The sequence below is a fragment of the Nansenia antarctica genome (genome assembly GCF_963989245.1).
Source record: "Nansenia antarctica genome assembly, chromosome: 17".
In the NCBI taxonomy this organism is placed as follows: Eukaryota; Metazoa; Chordata; class Actinopteri; order Argentiniformes; family Microstomatidae; genus Nansenia; species Nansenia antarctica.
Genome location: NC_137687.1, coordinates 26,703,782 through 26,717,337, shown reverse-complemented (window position 1 = coordinate 26,717,337; position 13,556 = coordinate 26,703,782). Strand labels below are relative to the sequence as shown.

General features: G+C 44.2%; 1 protein-coding gene across 1 annotated transcript in view; it reads right to left on the bottom strand.

The window, feature by feature from the left end:
• sin3b (SIN3 transcription regulator family member B) overlaps positions 1-10,963 on the bottom strand; it is a 48,299-nt gene extending 37,336 nt beyond the window's left edge. The window contains exons 1-7 of the mRNA XM_080547435.1: positions 10,834-10,963; positions 9,591-9,697; positions 6,329-6,482; positions 5,690-6,037; positions 3,914-4,066; positions 2,747-2,875; positions 286-375 (exon numbers count right to left, since the gene is read on the bottom strand). Of these exons, the coding sequence (XP_080403561.1) occupies positions 286-375; positions 2,747-2,875; positions 3,914-4,066; positions 5,690-6,037; positions 6,329-6,482; positions 9,591-9,697; positions 10,834-10,941 (1,089 nt within the window). The 5' untranslated portion in view covers positions 10,942-10,963. The remainder of the gene's footprint in view (positions 1-285; positions 376-2,746; positions 2,876-3,913; positions 4,067-5,689; positions 6,038-6,328; positions 6,483-9,590; positions 9,698-10,833) is intronic.
• Positions 10,964-13,556: the final 2,593 nt, after the last annotated feature.

The following is a 13,556-nucleotide window of genomic DNA, read 5'->3' as shown; positions in this document are numbered from 1 at the left end:
GATGGAGAAGGAAGGAAGGATGGAGGAGGAAGGAAGGATGGAGGAGGAGGGAAGGATGGAGGAGGAGGGAAGGATGGAGGAGGAGGGAAGGAAGGAGAAGGAAGGAAGGATGGAGGAAGGAAGGAAGGAAGGAGAAGGAAGGATGGAGAAGGAAGGAAGGATGGAGAAGGAAGGAAGGATGGAGAAGGAAGGAAGGATGGAGGAGGAGGGAAGGATGGAGGAGGAGGGAAGGATGGAGGAGGAGGGAAGAAGGGAAGGAGTCCAGTGGTTCTTGTGCTCTCTTACCTTATCAAAGAAGGTGAACTCCCTCATGACCCCGTGCTTCCCTACAGAGGCGAAGGACTGGTCTTTGGAACAGGAGAACTTCATCTTCTTCTAAAGGACAGACCAAACAAAACCACTGTTACATCGCTGCACGCCGTAAAGGTCTTCTATGAAAGAGGTTGGTGGGTGTTTCTGATGTGCCTGATGGAAACTAGTAGAAACACTGTAGAAAGAATGTTTTATTGAAATAGTTAAAGATGTAAATCAATCGATCAATTGGTTGATCGATAGCAATATCATATTCGGGCTGCACGATCATAGCCAAAATGATAATCGCAATTATTTTGTTCAATATTGTGATCACGAATATTCATCCTTTTTTGGGGAACACAATTATTTTATTGCACTTTGTAAATCAACAGAAAACCGCCTTCACAATAATAATGTTGTGGGGAACATGGCGCGTTCCGACCTGCAGGGGAGCCACAGGACGGTTGGTGAAGGGATGGGGGCGCAATTGACACCGGCTGATGCCAATTGCGCCCCCATCCCTTCACCAACCGTCCTGTGGCTCCCCCTGCAGGTCGGAACGCGCCATGTTCCCCACAAATGTATTTTATATTATGAATAAATAAACTCAAATGTATAAATGTTTTAATCAAAATAGGACTTTTCACATGAACTCAGCCTCCTCTCTTAAGGCTACATAGAAATTACACTTCACAACAAAAAAAAGAAGGATGCCACCACTGGCACCAAATAAAAAGGATTTATCCCTGACAAGGTCAGTTACTACCTGTGTCTGTGCCAAATGGAAGGTGATAGCCTCGGTTAGTTCAATGTCTTTGAGAATGTGTTGGATATTGAGTTACGTTATACAATGTCCCCACTTATGGATGTCTGTGTTGAAATTGCGCTTTTGTGGTGTTTTGGCCTTCATGCGGTGTTCATATTCCACTTTACGATGACTTTTCAGGTGGTTGAGAAGATTAGTCGTGACGCTGACACGAGGGAATGCACACTTGGCCCAGTATGTGTTCCTCCTGATGAACACCCCATATCAGAAGTAAATCCACAACGGAAAAGGAACCCTTGTTTGGGACCAACATTCCGCCTTCCTCTGCGCCTTTTTCATTTACTTTGTCTATCCTGGGTTCCCACACCTTCTGAAACATCAAATTCAAGCACCTTGGGGCGCTTAGGTGGTGTAGCGGACTAAGCATTGACCATGTAACCGCAGGGTTCCTGATTCGATTCTGGCCGCGGACATATCCTGCATGTCATCCCTTCTCTCTCTCTCACCCATCCTTCCTGTCAAATCTCTACTGTATCTATCACAATAAAAAAGAAGAATATGAGTGGGACTGCTCCACTCAGAAAAAATAAATTAAAAAATAAATAATTCAAGCACCTTTCAAGGATTTTCAAGACTCAATTCAAATTGAATTGACCCAACACAGGATTTTTTTAAGAGAGAGAGAGAGAGGGGAATTCAAGCACTTTCAATGACCCATGTCTATTTTCAAAAAACTTTTAAGACCTTGATTTCTTTTTCTCAAATTCACAAACTTTCAAGGATGTCAAGGACCCATGGGAACCCTGTCTATCTAGGAGTTCTTTTTTTTGCGATAGAGACAGTAGAGATTAATGAGAGAAGGGATGACACGCATGATATGTCCGCGGCTGGAATCGAACCGGGAACCCTGCGATAACGTGGTCGACGGCTTAGTGTGCTAAGCCACCAAGTGCCCCTACCCGTGAATAACTTGGATGTCTAATCTTCTTTTTCCTGAAAATAAAAATAAAAAATGCACGGCCACGATCAATTTAATGCGGAGGCCAAATATCGACATGGTGATTAATATACGATTAATTGTGTAGCCCCATATCATACTAATGAGGTTTCTGAGAAGTAAGACATTGCTCTACTCCCTATAACTCACACTATAAAAGGCCAAACTGTGCTGAGCCAAGCGGAGCCAAGCTGAGCCAAGCTGAGCTGGTTTGCAGTTGTTGTAACAGTGCTGGGAAGGACAATATCCAAGCCAGAAGTATAATTGGGGTCAACCCTGTAGTGAGGTTGAGTGTAGCCTGGTCTGACTGACTGATTTCGACAACATTTCGACGACATGAAACACCTTGAGCAGTGTGGTCATGTGTGGTTGGATTGGTTTGTTAGACTACCTGGAAGTTAGCAGTGTGCTCTGATTGGCTGTTAGACTACCTGGGAGGTAGCAGTGTGCTCTGATTGGCTGTTAGACTACCTGGAAGGTAGCAGTGTGCTCTGATTGGCTGTTAGACTACCTGGAAGGTAGCAGTGTGCTCTGATTGGCTGTTAGACTACCTGGAAGGTAGCAGTGTGCTCTGATTGGCCGTTAGACTACCTGGAAGGTAGCAGTGTGCTCTGATTGGCTGTTAGACTACCTGGAAAGTAGCAGTGTGCTCTGATTGGCTGTTAGACTACCTGGAAGGTAGCCTCTACCTTGAGCAGTGGCGTCATGTGGGGGAGCAGCATGGGGCGGGGCCTCTTCTTGCTCTGCTTGGCCATCATGTCCTCCTCATCTGCCCTCTTCAGGGGGTCCTTCCCTCCCGTCAGAGAGCTGCCTGTGAACTGTAACACACACATGGGGGGGTTACACACAACACACACACACACACACACACACACACACACAGGAGAGTTACACACAACAAACACACACATGGGGGGGTTACACACAACACACACACAGGAGAGTTACACAGAACACACACACACGGCAGTTACACCCAACACACACAGGAAAGTTACACACAACATATACAGGGCAACAACACACGCAGCACATGGAGAAGAGTTACACACAACACACACAGGACAGCAACACACACAGGACAGCAACGCACAACACACACAGGACAGCAACACACACAGGACAGCAACACACACAACACAGCAACGCACAACACACACAGGACAGTTATGCAGAACACACACAACACAGCAACACACACAACACAGCAACACACACAACACAGCAACACACAACACACACAGGACAGTTATGCACAACACACACAGGAGAGTTACACACAACACACAGAACACAGCAACACACACAGGACAGTTACACACAACACACACAACAAAGCAACACACACAGGACAGTTACACACACAGGAGAGTTACACACACACAGGACAGTTACGCACACACACACAGGACAGTTACGCACAACACACACAGGACAGTTACACACACACACACACACACACACACACACACACAGAACAGTTATACACAACCCACACAGGACAGTCTGGCGCTGCCCCAGTGTGTTCCTCCTGTTAAACATCCCCAGGCCGATATCCTTCAGTCAGTCCACACAAAAGAAAGTTGAACCCTGACATTTAGTCTATATCCACCTTGTCTCTGTACCGGGGTGTTATTGTCACTGGTCGTAAACGTGTTGTAAAGCAGAGACGGAAATAGTTTACCACAGACAGCACGCGCTCAAAACAAACCAGACTCAGACCAGACTCAGACCAGACTCAGACCAGACTAAGACCAGACTCAGACCAGACTAATGAAGACTGTGGAAGACTAATGGAGACTAATGGAGACTAATATAACTATAATAACTAAGGACAGGATGGGTGACTGACTGACCAGTGATCTCTTGGCGTCTGGTAGGAACTGTCCAAACTCGGCCAGCAGGTCCTCTTGTCCTTTGAAGAGGCTGGCGACTTTAGAGAAGACCTCGTCCTCCGTCATCCCCGAGCTGCCCCGCCCCCGACTCTCCTTCACCTCCAGCTGTTCCTTCTGGAGAAAAAACACAAAACACACATAATTATATACATATATATATATGTTTTTTTGGTTGTTTGTTTTGTTTTTCATTTTTATTAGACAGATACAGTGAAGACAGAGAGGAAAGTCGGGAGAAGAAGGGAGAGAGGGCGTGGGCCGGATTCGAACGGATGTGTGCACTGTAGACCACGATGCTAGACCACTGGACCACATAATAATTATAATAATAAACAGTTTTATTGCCATGGAATCAACTTGTCAGTCAATTGTTGGAATAAGGGGTTCTGTGCCTTGCTCAAGGACACCTCGACACGTGGCCAGCCGGGGTTCGATCCGCAAAACTTGCGATTGTTAGATGCCGGCTCTACCTCCTGAGCCACTGCTACCCCCACCCCCTCTCTCCCCCCAGAGTCTCATGTTGTTTTCCCCATCTCTGGAATTGAAGCACGGTCAGGATACTACATAATCCAGTTGCTACATTACAGAGCGACCTTGGAACTCGATAGGACCAAAAACAATCTCACGCTGGACGGACCATAAACAACACTGTTTTCAATGAGCCGAAACACCACAACAACACTGAGATTATTACACATTCCTGAGCAGATAGGCTGTAACCTAGTGGTCCTCTACCTCGAGAAGGGAATTTTATTACTTGTCTATTTCTTTTATCTATAGAATGAATCAGGCATTACATCAACAGCTGATACATAAGAATCTAACTAGTATGTAAGTCCCAAAATGTACATGAATTCTATGTAGGGTAGGCCTACATGTAGTAACAGAGTGAAAGTACTAAAGCTGGGGAAAGCATGTCAAATTCAACTCAAATTCAGTAGGGCACAAGCAACACAAAGGTTGTGGGTTTGTTTCCTGTGGGGACCATATATACACATGTTACACTGCACTGGAAGTCGCTTTGCATAAAACCGTGTCTGCTGAATGGCATATTATGAGGGTTCTCCCCCAGAATGTTTGAACAGCATGTCACTGGATTGCATTATCAAAACCTGAGTCATGTTTATTCATGTCAAAACGTGCAAAAAAATACAGCAGAAGCGCTGAATTCACAGAGGAACATTAGAACGCTTTAACTTTAGTTTTTAACAGTGATGTCGTTGGTGATCAAATACAGTGACTCTGTGGCCTGGGGTGGTCCAGTGGTCTAGCACCACGGTCTACAGTACACACATTACTGTATGCCCATGTATGGGTTCGAATCCGGCCCATGCCTTGCTGACATACCCTCAACTCCTTACTTTCCTGTCTCTCTTCACTATCTCTATCCAATAAAATGGAAAAATATAAGAGTGGGACTGCCCCGCAAAAAAACTAAAAGGATAGTTACTACTGGGACCACATATACTCAAACATGTCTGCACTGCAATGTCAGTCGCTTTGGATAAAAGCCTCAGCTAAATGGCATATATTATTATTATTATTATTATTATTAGGTAATGATTACATCATTACTAAACATATCGTTTATTTTTTTAAGTTCACAGTGTGATGTAGCTTCAATCCTACATTTCATTATTATTTACCTGGTAGGTGTGATGAGAATGCTGTAGTAGTAGTATTATTATTATTATTATTATTATTATTGTTATTGTTATTATTATTATTATTATTTACCTGGTAGGTGTGCAGGATCTCGAGGAAGGCTCTGTAGATCTCTGGATGGTCCAGAAAGCGGTTCTTGATCTTGTTGACGTAGCTGATGGCGCTGTCGAACTCGACGGGGCTGGGCTCCGAGGCCGGGGGGGACACTGCCGAGGAGGAGGGCGGCTGGGTCTGGCTCTCTCTGCTGGGCAGCGGCAGGGACAGTCTGCTGGGCGGGGGCTCCGGGGGCCCCGACGACGAGGACAGGCTCTCTGGGGAGGCGGCGGCCGCTTCGCCCTGGGCCGCGCCGAGCTCCGCCGCGGAGGAACCCGTCACGCTCACAGCTGGGCTGGCCAGGCTCTTCCCCTGCCCCGGGGACACCTGGGGAGGGAGGGGACGGCATGAGTGGTTCCCACACACAAACAAAACACACACATGCTCACACACACACGCACGCACTCACACACATTCTCACACACTCACTCGCGCACGCACACGCGCACACACACACATGCGCACTCACACACACACACGCACACACACCACGTGTGCAGTGAGGGAGAGGGGTGTGTGTGTGTGTGTGTGTGTGTGTGTGTGTGTGTGTGTGTGTGTGAGTGCGCATGTGTGTGTGTGTGAGTGTGTACCACACCATGTCGTGTGTGTCTGACCCACCTGTGCCGAGAACGGAGACTGCAGGAACACTATCCCATTCTTAGGGATTTCTATCCGATAACCCGGAGGCAGGAAGGCGTTAAACCCCAGGACCAGGTCTGGGTGCCCGTGGAAGAGCTGAGACACGCGGTTTATCACGCCCGGGGTGTCGATGCTGGGAGCAGGAGAGAGACAGTGACAGTGACAGTGACGTTTCATAGGGAGGCAGAGGTGTTCTATAACTTAAGTGGCACAAAAGCTGATTTAAAGCTAACGGTTTCACAGACCAGGCTTAAGCCTAGTCCTAGACTAAAAAGCATCTTCAATGGAGATTTTACACTGAAAGTGTGATTTAGTCCAGGACTAGGCTTAAGGCTTGCCTGTGAAACTGGCCCATTGCATAACAACATAATGTACAATTCAGTCTACAACAATAAGTGCTGCCGCTACTACTACTACTAATAATAATAATACTACTGCTGTTGCTACTACTGCTACTACTACTACTACTACTACTACTACTACTACTACTACTGCTACTGCTACTGCTACTGCTACTACTACTACTATTACTATTACTACTACTACTACTACTACTACTACTGCTGTTACGTATACTACTACTACTACCACTACTACTACTACCACTACTACTACTACTACTACTACTACTACTGTTACGTATACTACTAATAATAATAATTATACTGTTACTACTGTTGCTACTGCTGCTACTACTACTGCTACTACTGTTACTACTACTGCTACTAGCAATATTATAATAAATAAATGGATGAGCAATAACTTCTTGAAGCTAAACGAGGACAAAACTGAAGTCCTACTGATCGGCCCTAAAGCAAAGAGGGATATGCTGCTTAATAATCTAGGGAAACTGACATCATTGATTAAACCTGAGGTTACAAGTCTAGGTGTTATTTTCGACTCAGACCTAAGCTTCAAGTCCCATATTAACAAGGTGACGAAAACATCATTCTTTCACCTTAGAAACATTGCTAAAGTAAGACCACTTATAAACCAAAAAGATGCTGAAAAACTGATTCATGCCTTTGTCTCAAGCCGGCTCGATTACTGTAACACACTTTTTACTGGCCTTCCTAAAAAAACGACTGCAAGACTTCAGCTCATTCAAAACTCTGCAGCTCAACTTCTAACTAGAACCAAGAGGAGAGAACACATAACTCCGGTCCTAGCTACTCTGCACTGGCTGCCAGTAACATGTAGGGTTGATTTTAAGGTCCTCCTCCTTATATACAAAGCCCTTAATGGGCGAGGCCCAAAGTACATTGCTAATTCCCTTGCCAATTATGCACCCTCAAGAACACTAAGATCATCTATCGCAGGTTTATTAGAGGTTCCCAGCAACAGTCAGAAGAAGATCGGGAGCGCAGCCTTTGCCAACTATGCCCCAAAGCTTTGGAACACATTACCTTTAGAGATCAGGGAAGCCAGCTCACTAAATATTTTTAAAAGAAAGCTAAAAACGCACTTCTTCAATATAGCCTTCAACTAGCTTATCTGCACCTGCCCACTGCTCATTTGCCAGCTATTGCACTTAAAGTATTTTACTGTCCTGGATACTAGATTTCAGGGGTAACCAGGCCCGCCGAGATCCAAGTTAGGCTTAAGGAAGGGACAGTAGGTCCTGGATACTAGATTTCAGGGGTAACCAGGCCCGCCGAGATCCAAGTTAGGCTTAAGGAAGGGACAGTAGGTCCTGGATACTAGATTTCAGGGGTAACCAGGCCCGCCGAGATCCAAGTTAGGCTTAAGGAAGGGACAGTAGGTCCTGGATATTAAGGGGTAACCAGGCCCCGGTTGAAATACCCTGCAACCAAGTGAGAGGGCAGTACATTGCGGGTGGGGTAGCGTGTACCACAGGCGTGACTACACTCACTGAGGGGGCTAAAATAATCTATAGTAGTGTATGAATGTATGACATGTATCACATAGTGTGTAAGAAATGTAAATCTTTACCTTTTATTTTGACTGTTTTCCCCTGCTTTTATATTCATTCTATGCTTGTATATGTTTTTATATTCACTTTATGTTCTTATTCCTGTTCTTATTTATGTTCTTATTCTTATTCCAGCACTTTGAGCTGCATTTCTTGTATGAAAGGTGCTATATAATATAAATAAAGCTTTACTTACTTACTTACTTATTGCTACTACTACTACTACTACTACTACTACTACTACTACTACTACTACTACTACTACTACTACTACTACTGCTACTACTACTACTGCTACTACTACTACTACTACTACTACTACTACTACTACTACTACTACTAATAATAATAATAATAATAATAATAATAATAATAATAATAATACTGTTACTACTGTTGCTACTGCTACTACTATTACTGCTACTACTACTACTACTGCTACTGCTACAGAGGTCTATATACCTGAGGTATGACTGTACAACAGAGGTCTATGTGACTGTACAACAGAGGTCTGTATGACTGTACACCAGAGGTCTATATGACTGTACACCAGAGGTCTGTATGACTGTACACCAGAGGTCTGTATGACTGTACAACAGAGGTCTGTATGACTGTACAACAGAGGTCTGTATGACTGTACAACAGAGGTCTGTGTGACTGTACAACAGAGGTCTGTATGACTGTACAACAGAGGTCTATATGACTGTACAACAGAGGTCTGTATGACTGTACAACAGAGGTCTGTGTGACTGTACAACAGAGGTCTATGTGACTGTACAACAGAGGTCTATATGACTGTACACCAGAGGTCTATATGACTGTACAACAGAGGTCTATGTGACTGTACAACAGAGGTCTGTATGACTGTACAACAGAGGTCTGTATGACTGTACAACAGAGGTCTATGTGACTGTACAACAGAGGTCTATATGACTGTACAACAGAGGTCTGTATGACTGTACAACAGAGGTATGTATGACTGTACAACAGAGGTCTATGTGACTGTACACCAGAGGTCTGTGTGACTGTACAACAGAGGTCTGTATGACTGTACACCAGAGGTCTGTATGACTGTACAACAGAGGTCTGTATGACTGTACAACAGAGGTCTGTGTGACTGTACAACAGAGGTCTGTATGACTGTACAACAGAGGTCTATGTGACTGTACAACAGAGGTCTGTATGACTGTACAACAGAGGTCTGTATGACTGTACACCAGAGGTCTGTATGACTGTACAACAGAGGTCTATGTGACTGTACAACAGAGGTCTATATGACTGTACAACAGAGGAGATAGACCACCATACCTCTGGGACTTGAACTCTTTCATGATGTCCAGGAATTTGTTGTATATTCCGGGGTCATTTCCGAACCGTATTTTCACCTGGTCCAAGTATGACAAAGCATCTTCAACCTGAGGGGAAAGGAAAACAATTATAGTGTGAAACTAAAATACATTTTTTTTTTGAAAATTAAACAGTAGTACAGCAAATTACAGTCTCGAATTTGGAAAAAACAGTTTGTCCTTTTTTACAGCCAATGCATTAACATTAAATACATCCAGGATCCAGGTGTTAAATGCATGAAGGTCCTGGATAAATGACTCTATTGTGTGACTGTGATTGTTCTAACACCCTAGATCACTGCTGCTGTCAGTGCCTATCTGACGGTATTGTCATATTTGTCTAATGTCAGATGTTTAAATAGCTCCAGAATAGCAGAGATTGCAATGTTCTTATTGCATACTACTACTCCTGGCCACGACTGCATTTCTATTCAACATGGTTTCACTCCAGGATCGATGGACCTTTATGCGCTGCTTCGATCAGAACTAAATGTGCTAGTTTGGTTTGGCATAATAGTTTGATAACAAAACCAACGCAAGCTGGAAAACAATGGATGTGGGTGTATAAATGTTTTGGCTTTTTGCACATTTATTTACTAACTGTAGCAAGCCAAACTGTTCACTGTGCATGGAGAGAGAGTACAATCTACAATCCCCTCCCATTTTGAGACAACAAAGATCATTCTAGCATAGCGTTTGCTTTGCAGATCTCAAATCCCACTTTGTTCTTAACAGAGGGAGAAAATGGGCAAGAAAACCGAGTAAAGCCAAGGAACTTCGAGACATCCGAGAGTGTTTAATCCGACGATGAGATATGGTCGATCACTGTCCTTTAGCGTGTTAGCTCACTGTCCTATCTTCTATCTTTACTAGGGAACAAGACAAGTCCAGCTAGGAATCCTGCTTAGATGACCCAGTCTGAATCCATGGGCAACTCACAACTCAATGCTTTACTTCGCTTTGCAACTGTGCAAACGTTATCTAACCTAAAACACTGGCCGATTCCAATTCTCCATTTACGTTCACTAACGCCACCTAATACGCTAAATATGATCATGCATTTCCATCCAGAACACTTGACTTCTATCTTGTGAACTGTTTTAGCGTATGCTACCCTGGGTTAGCATTTCAGCAATAGGCAGAGCAACAAAATGGTTGTGAGACAGAAGAGACTTTCCCCCTTTCTGTATCCCGATCTCTCTTACCTTCAGCTTCTGAAAGTGCTGCTGTTGCACTTGCTTCTGGACCACATAGGCCTTGTCCTGGATCTGGTTGATCTGCTTCGTGCTGCTGTGGGTCTGGATTTTCGCCATTATTCACCCCCGGCGATCGGAGGCTTTACAGCCACCCAACAACTTGACTCGATCGGTGTATCTGCTGCTGGGCTGGCCGACAAATGGTGCTCATTTACGGATCGCCAGCCTAGGTAGCAGCGGTGAGTCTAGCTGCAGAGAGCCACAGTGCGCGAGCGGAAAAGGGAGAATCCAGCCAAGTGTGTGTGTGCAGCTTTACTACTACCCGATGCGACTCTGATCTAACGCCATTCTCCTACGATTCTACTACGAGTGACTCAATGTTAGACTATGTCAGAGCGAAGCCTCGGATCGGAAACCAAGCTTGCAGACAATGGTTGCTGATTCCTGTTATTTTAAATAACTATGTGCCTGTCTCTTTAAATTCGGCGGCAGCTGTGTGCAGTCAGTCTCGGCGTACACCGGAAGCCCCTCGGTTTCATCTGAACCAGGAGAATGCGCATGCGCAGATGCATGCATGGAAGAAAGGAGTGGAGTTGTCCATCTGAACGAGTCGACTGCGCATGCGCAGATGCAGGAAGAAAGGAGTGGAGTTGTCCATCTGAGCTCTTTAGTTTCATCTGAACGAGTCGAATGCGCATGCGCAGATGCAGGAAGGAAAGGAGTGGAGTTGGCCATCTGAGCTCTTTAGTTTCATCTGAACGAGTCGAATGCGCATGCGCGGATGCAGGAAGAAAGGAGTGGAGTTGTCCATCTGAGCTCTTTAGTTCAACTGCAGAGTGCAGACTGTACTATCCTTCAGACGAGGACTCGATGTGACATACATGTTTACTTCTGAACTTCTGCACATTTTGTCATGTTTCTTTGTGGCTTCATATTAACCAGTACATTAGAAGCCACAATGTTCTTCCGACTCAAAGTACGTGAGAATCAAGGACCCCAATTGAAATAAGCCAGTGGCTTTCTTGGGTTTTTATCCTGTTAGTTGACCTTGTATGTAATATGTACTTTCATGTACCTACTTCTGCAAATCTTCTAATAAAGTTTTCAATCAATCAATCAATCAAAACGTGCTAGTAAGGTGTGAATGAATCACACATTGAGAAAGAGGCAAAAGCAACATTTATCGCGGATTTTGAGTCATTCACATTGATCTTGAGCCATGCACCTGTACAATCGGATGGTCACAGTGAAACTATTCTTCTCATCTCAACTCGTCCGTCTCACTCAGGTTTAAGCGAAGCATACACGTACAAGGTTACACTCAGGTTATCTAAAACAAAGTAAAAGATTTTTTTTATTATTAAAAAGACAGAAAGGGATAATGCATCAATCAAACTTTATTTATATAGCAAAGGTCATACATACATCGAATGCAATTGCTGGACATAAGAAACAAAACAAATAAAATACAACACAATAGAAGAGCTGTACAACACACGCTGTCTCAGGAAGGCCTCCAAGATCTCCAGAGACCCAACCCACCCTGGGTACGAACACTTTGCCCGGCTGCCCTCGAAAAGGCGGTACAGGACCATGGCCGCAAGGACAAACAGACTGAAGCACAGCTTCTACCCCAGGGCCATCCAGGCCCTGAACACAGCAAAGACCGAGGTTCTGGGCCCTGGACAGTCTGGACGGATTGATGGCAGCTGCTGGATTGAAAAAATCAGGTGTAGTGCTGAGGCACAAATGTGTACATTTCAAGCCTGCAAACTGCGACACTTTAAATTAATGTGCAATAACACTATGTGCAATATGACAACCCTAGTCGTCTTATCTGTACAGTATAGTATAGTGGATAGTGTACATAGCCTTTATTTATGTAAACCAGCTCATTTCCCTTCTTGTTTTTTTTAGTTTTTCTTTCTTTCCTAGCACCAGGGGAGCCACCCCTCCCAAATGTCGTTGTTTGGTACCTGTACTATAGCAATGACAATAAAGACCATTCATTCATTCATTCATTCATTCATTCATTCATTCATTCATTCATTCATTCATTCATTCATTCATTCATTCAATAAAACAAAACGACTACCGCATGATGATGTGTGCAAGAGGCAAAATCAAGACTTCTTCTCTTCTGTCCTCCAGTTCCTCCGTGATGAGGAGGGTCGGGGTCGGACCCCTGCTCTGCTCCACCCGGGACTAGAACACATGTGTGGTCGGGGTGCGTTGGCCCCTGAGGACCTGTCAGGACTCTGCAGTGTAGTAGTGAACGAGCGGGTTCCCCTCCAGGCAGCAGCAGATCACATTCCGGTTCGACTGGTCGTCTCCATCGCAACAAACAACAACGTCGCTTTTTTAATAATAATAATAATAATAAATAATATTATTTTTAATATTATAAAAATATATATAAAAATTATAATTATTATTAATAATAATAATATGTTTTCTTCTTCTTCGAGACGTCTTTTAAGATCTGCCTAAAATAAACGAATGAACGAAACACGATGTCCACCGTATCGTTGATGCCTGTTCAAAAGTGACATGTCATGAACATATTGGCATATAATAAAACCCACTCGGTTTTCCCACTGGCTAGCTAGCATGCGAATGGTTAGCCGAGCTAGCTTAGCACAGCAGGCGAACTCTTAACAAGCCAACCTCAATGAATCATTTTTAAAAATAACATTTAACATCATCTACATATCAGGGTTAGCTACGGTATA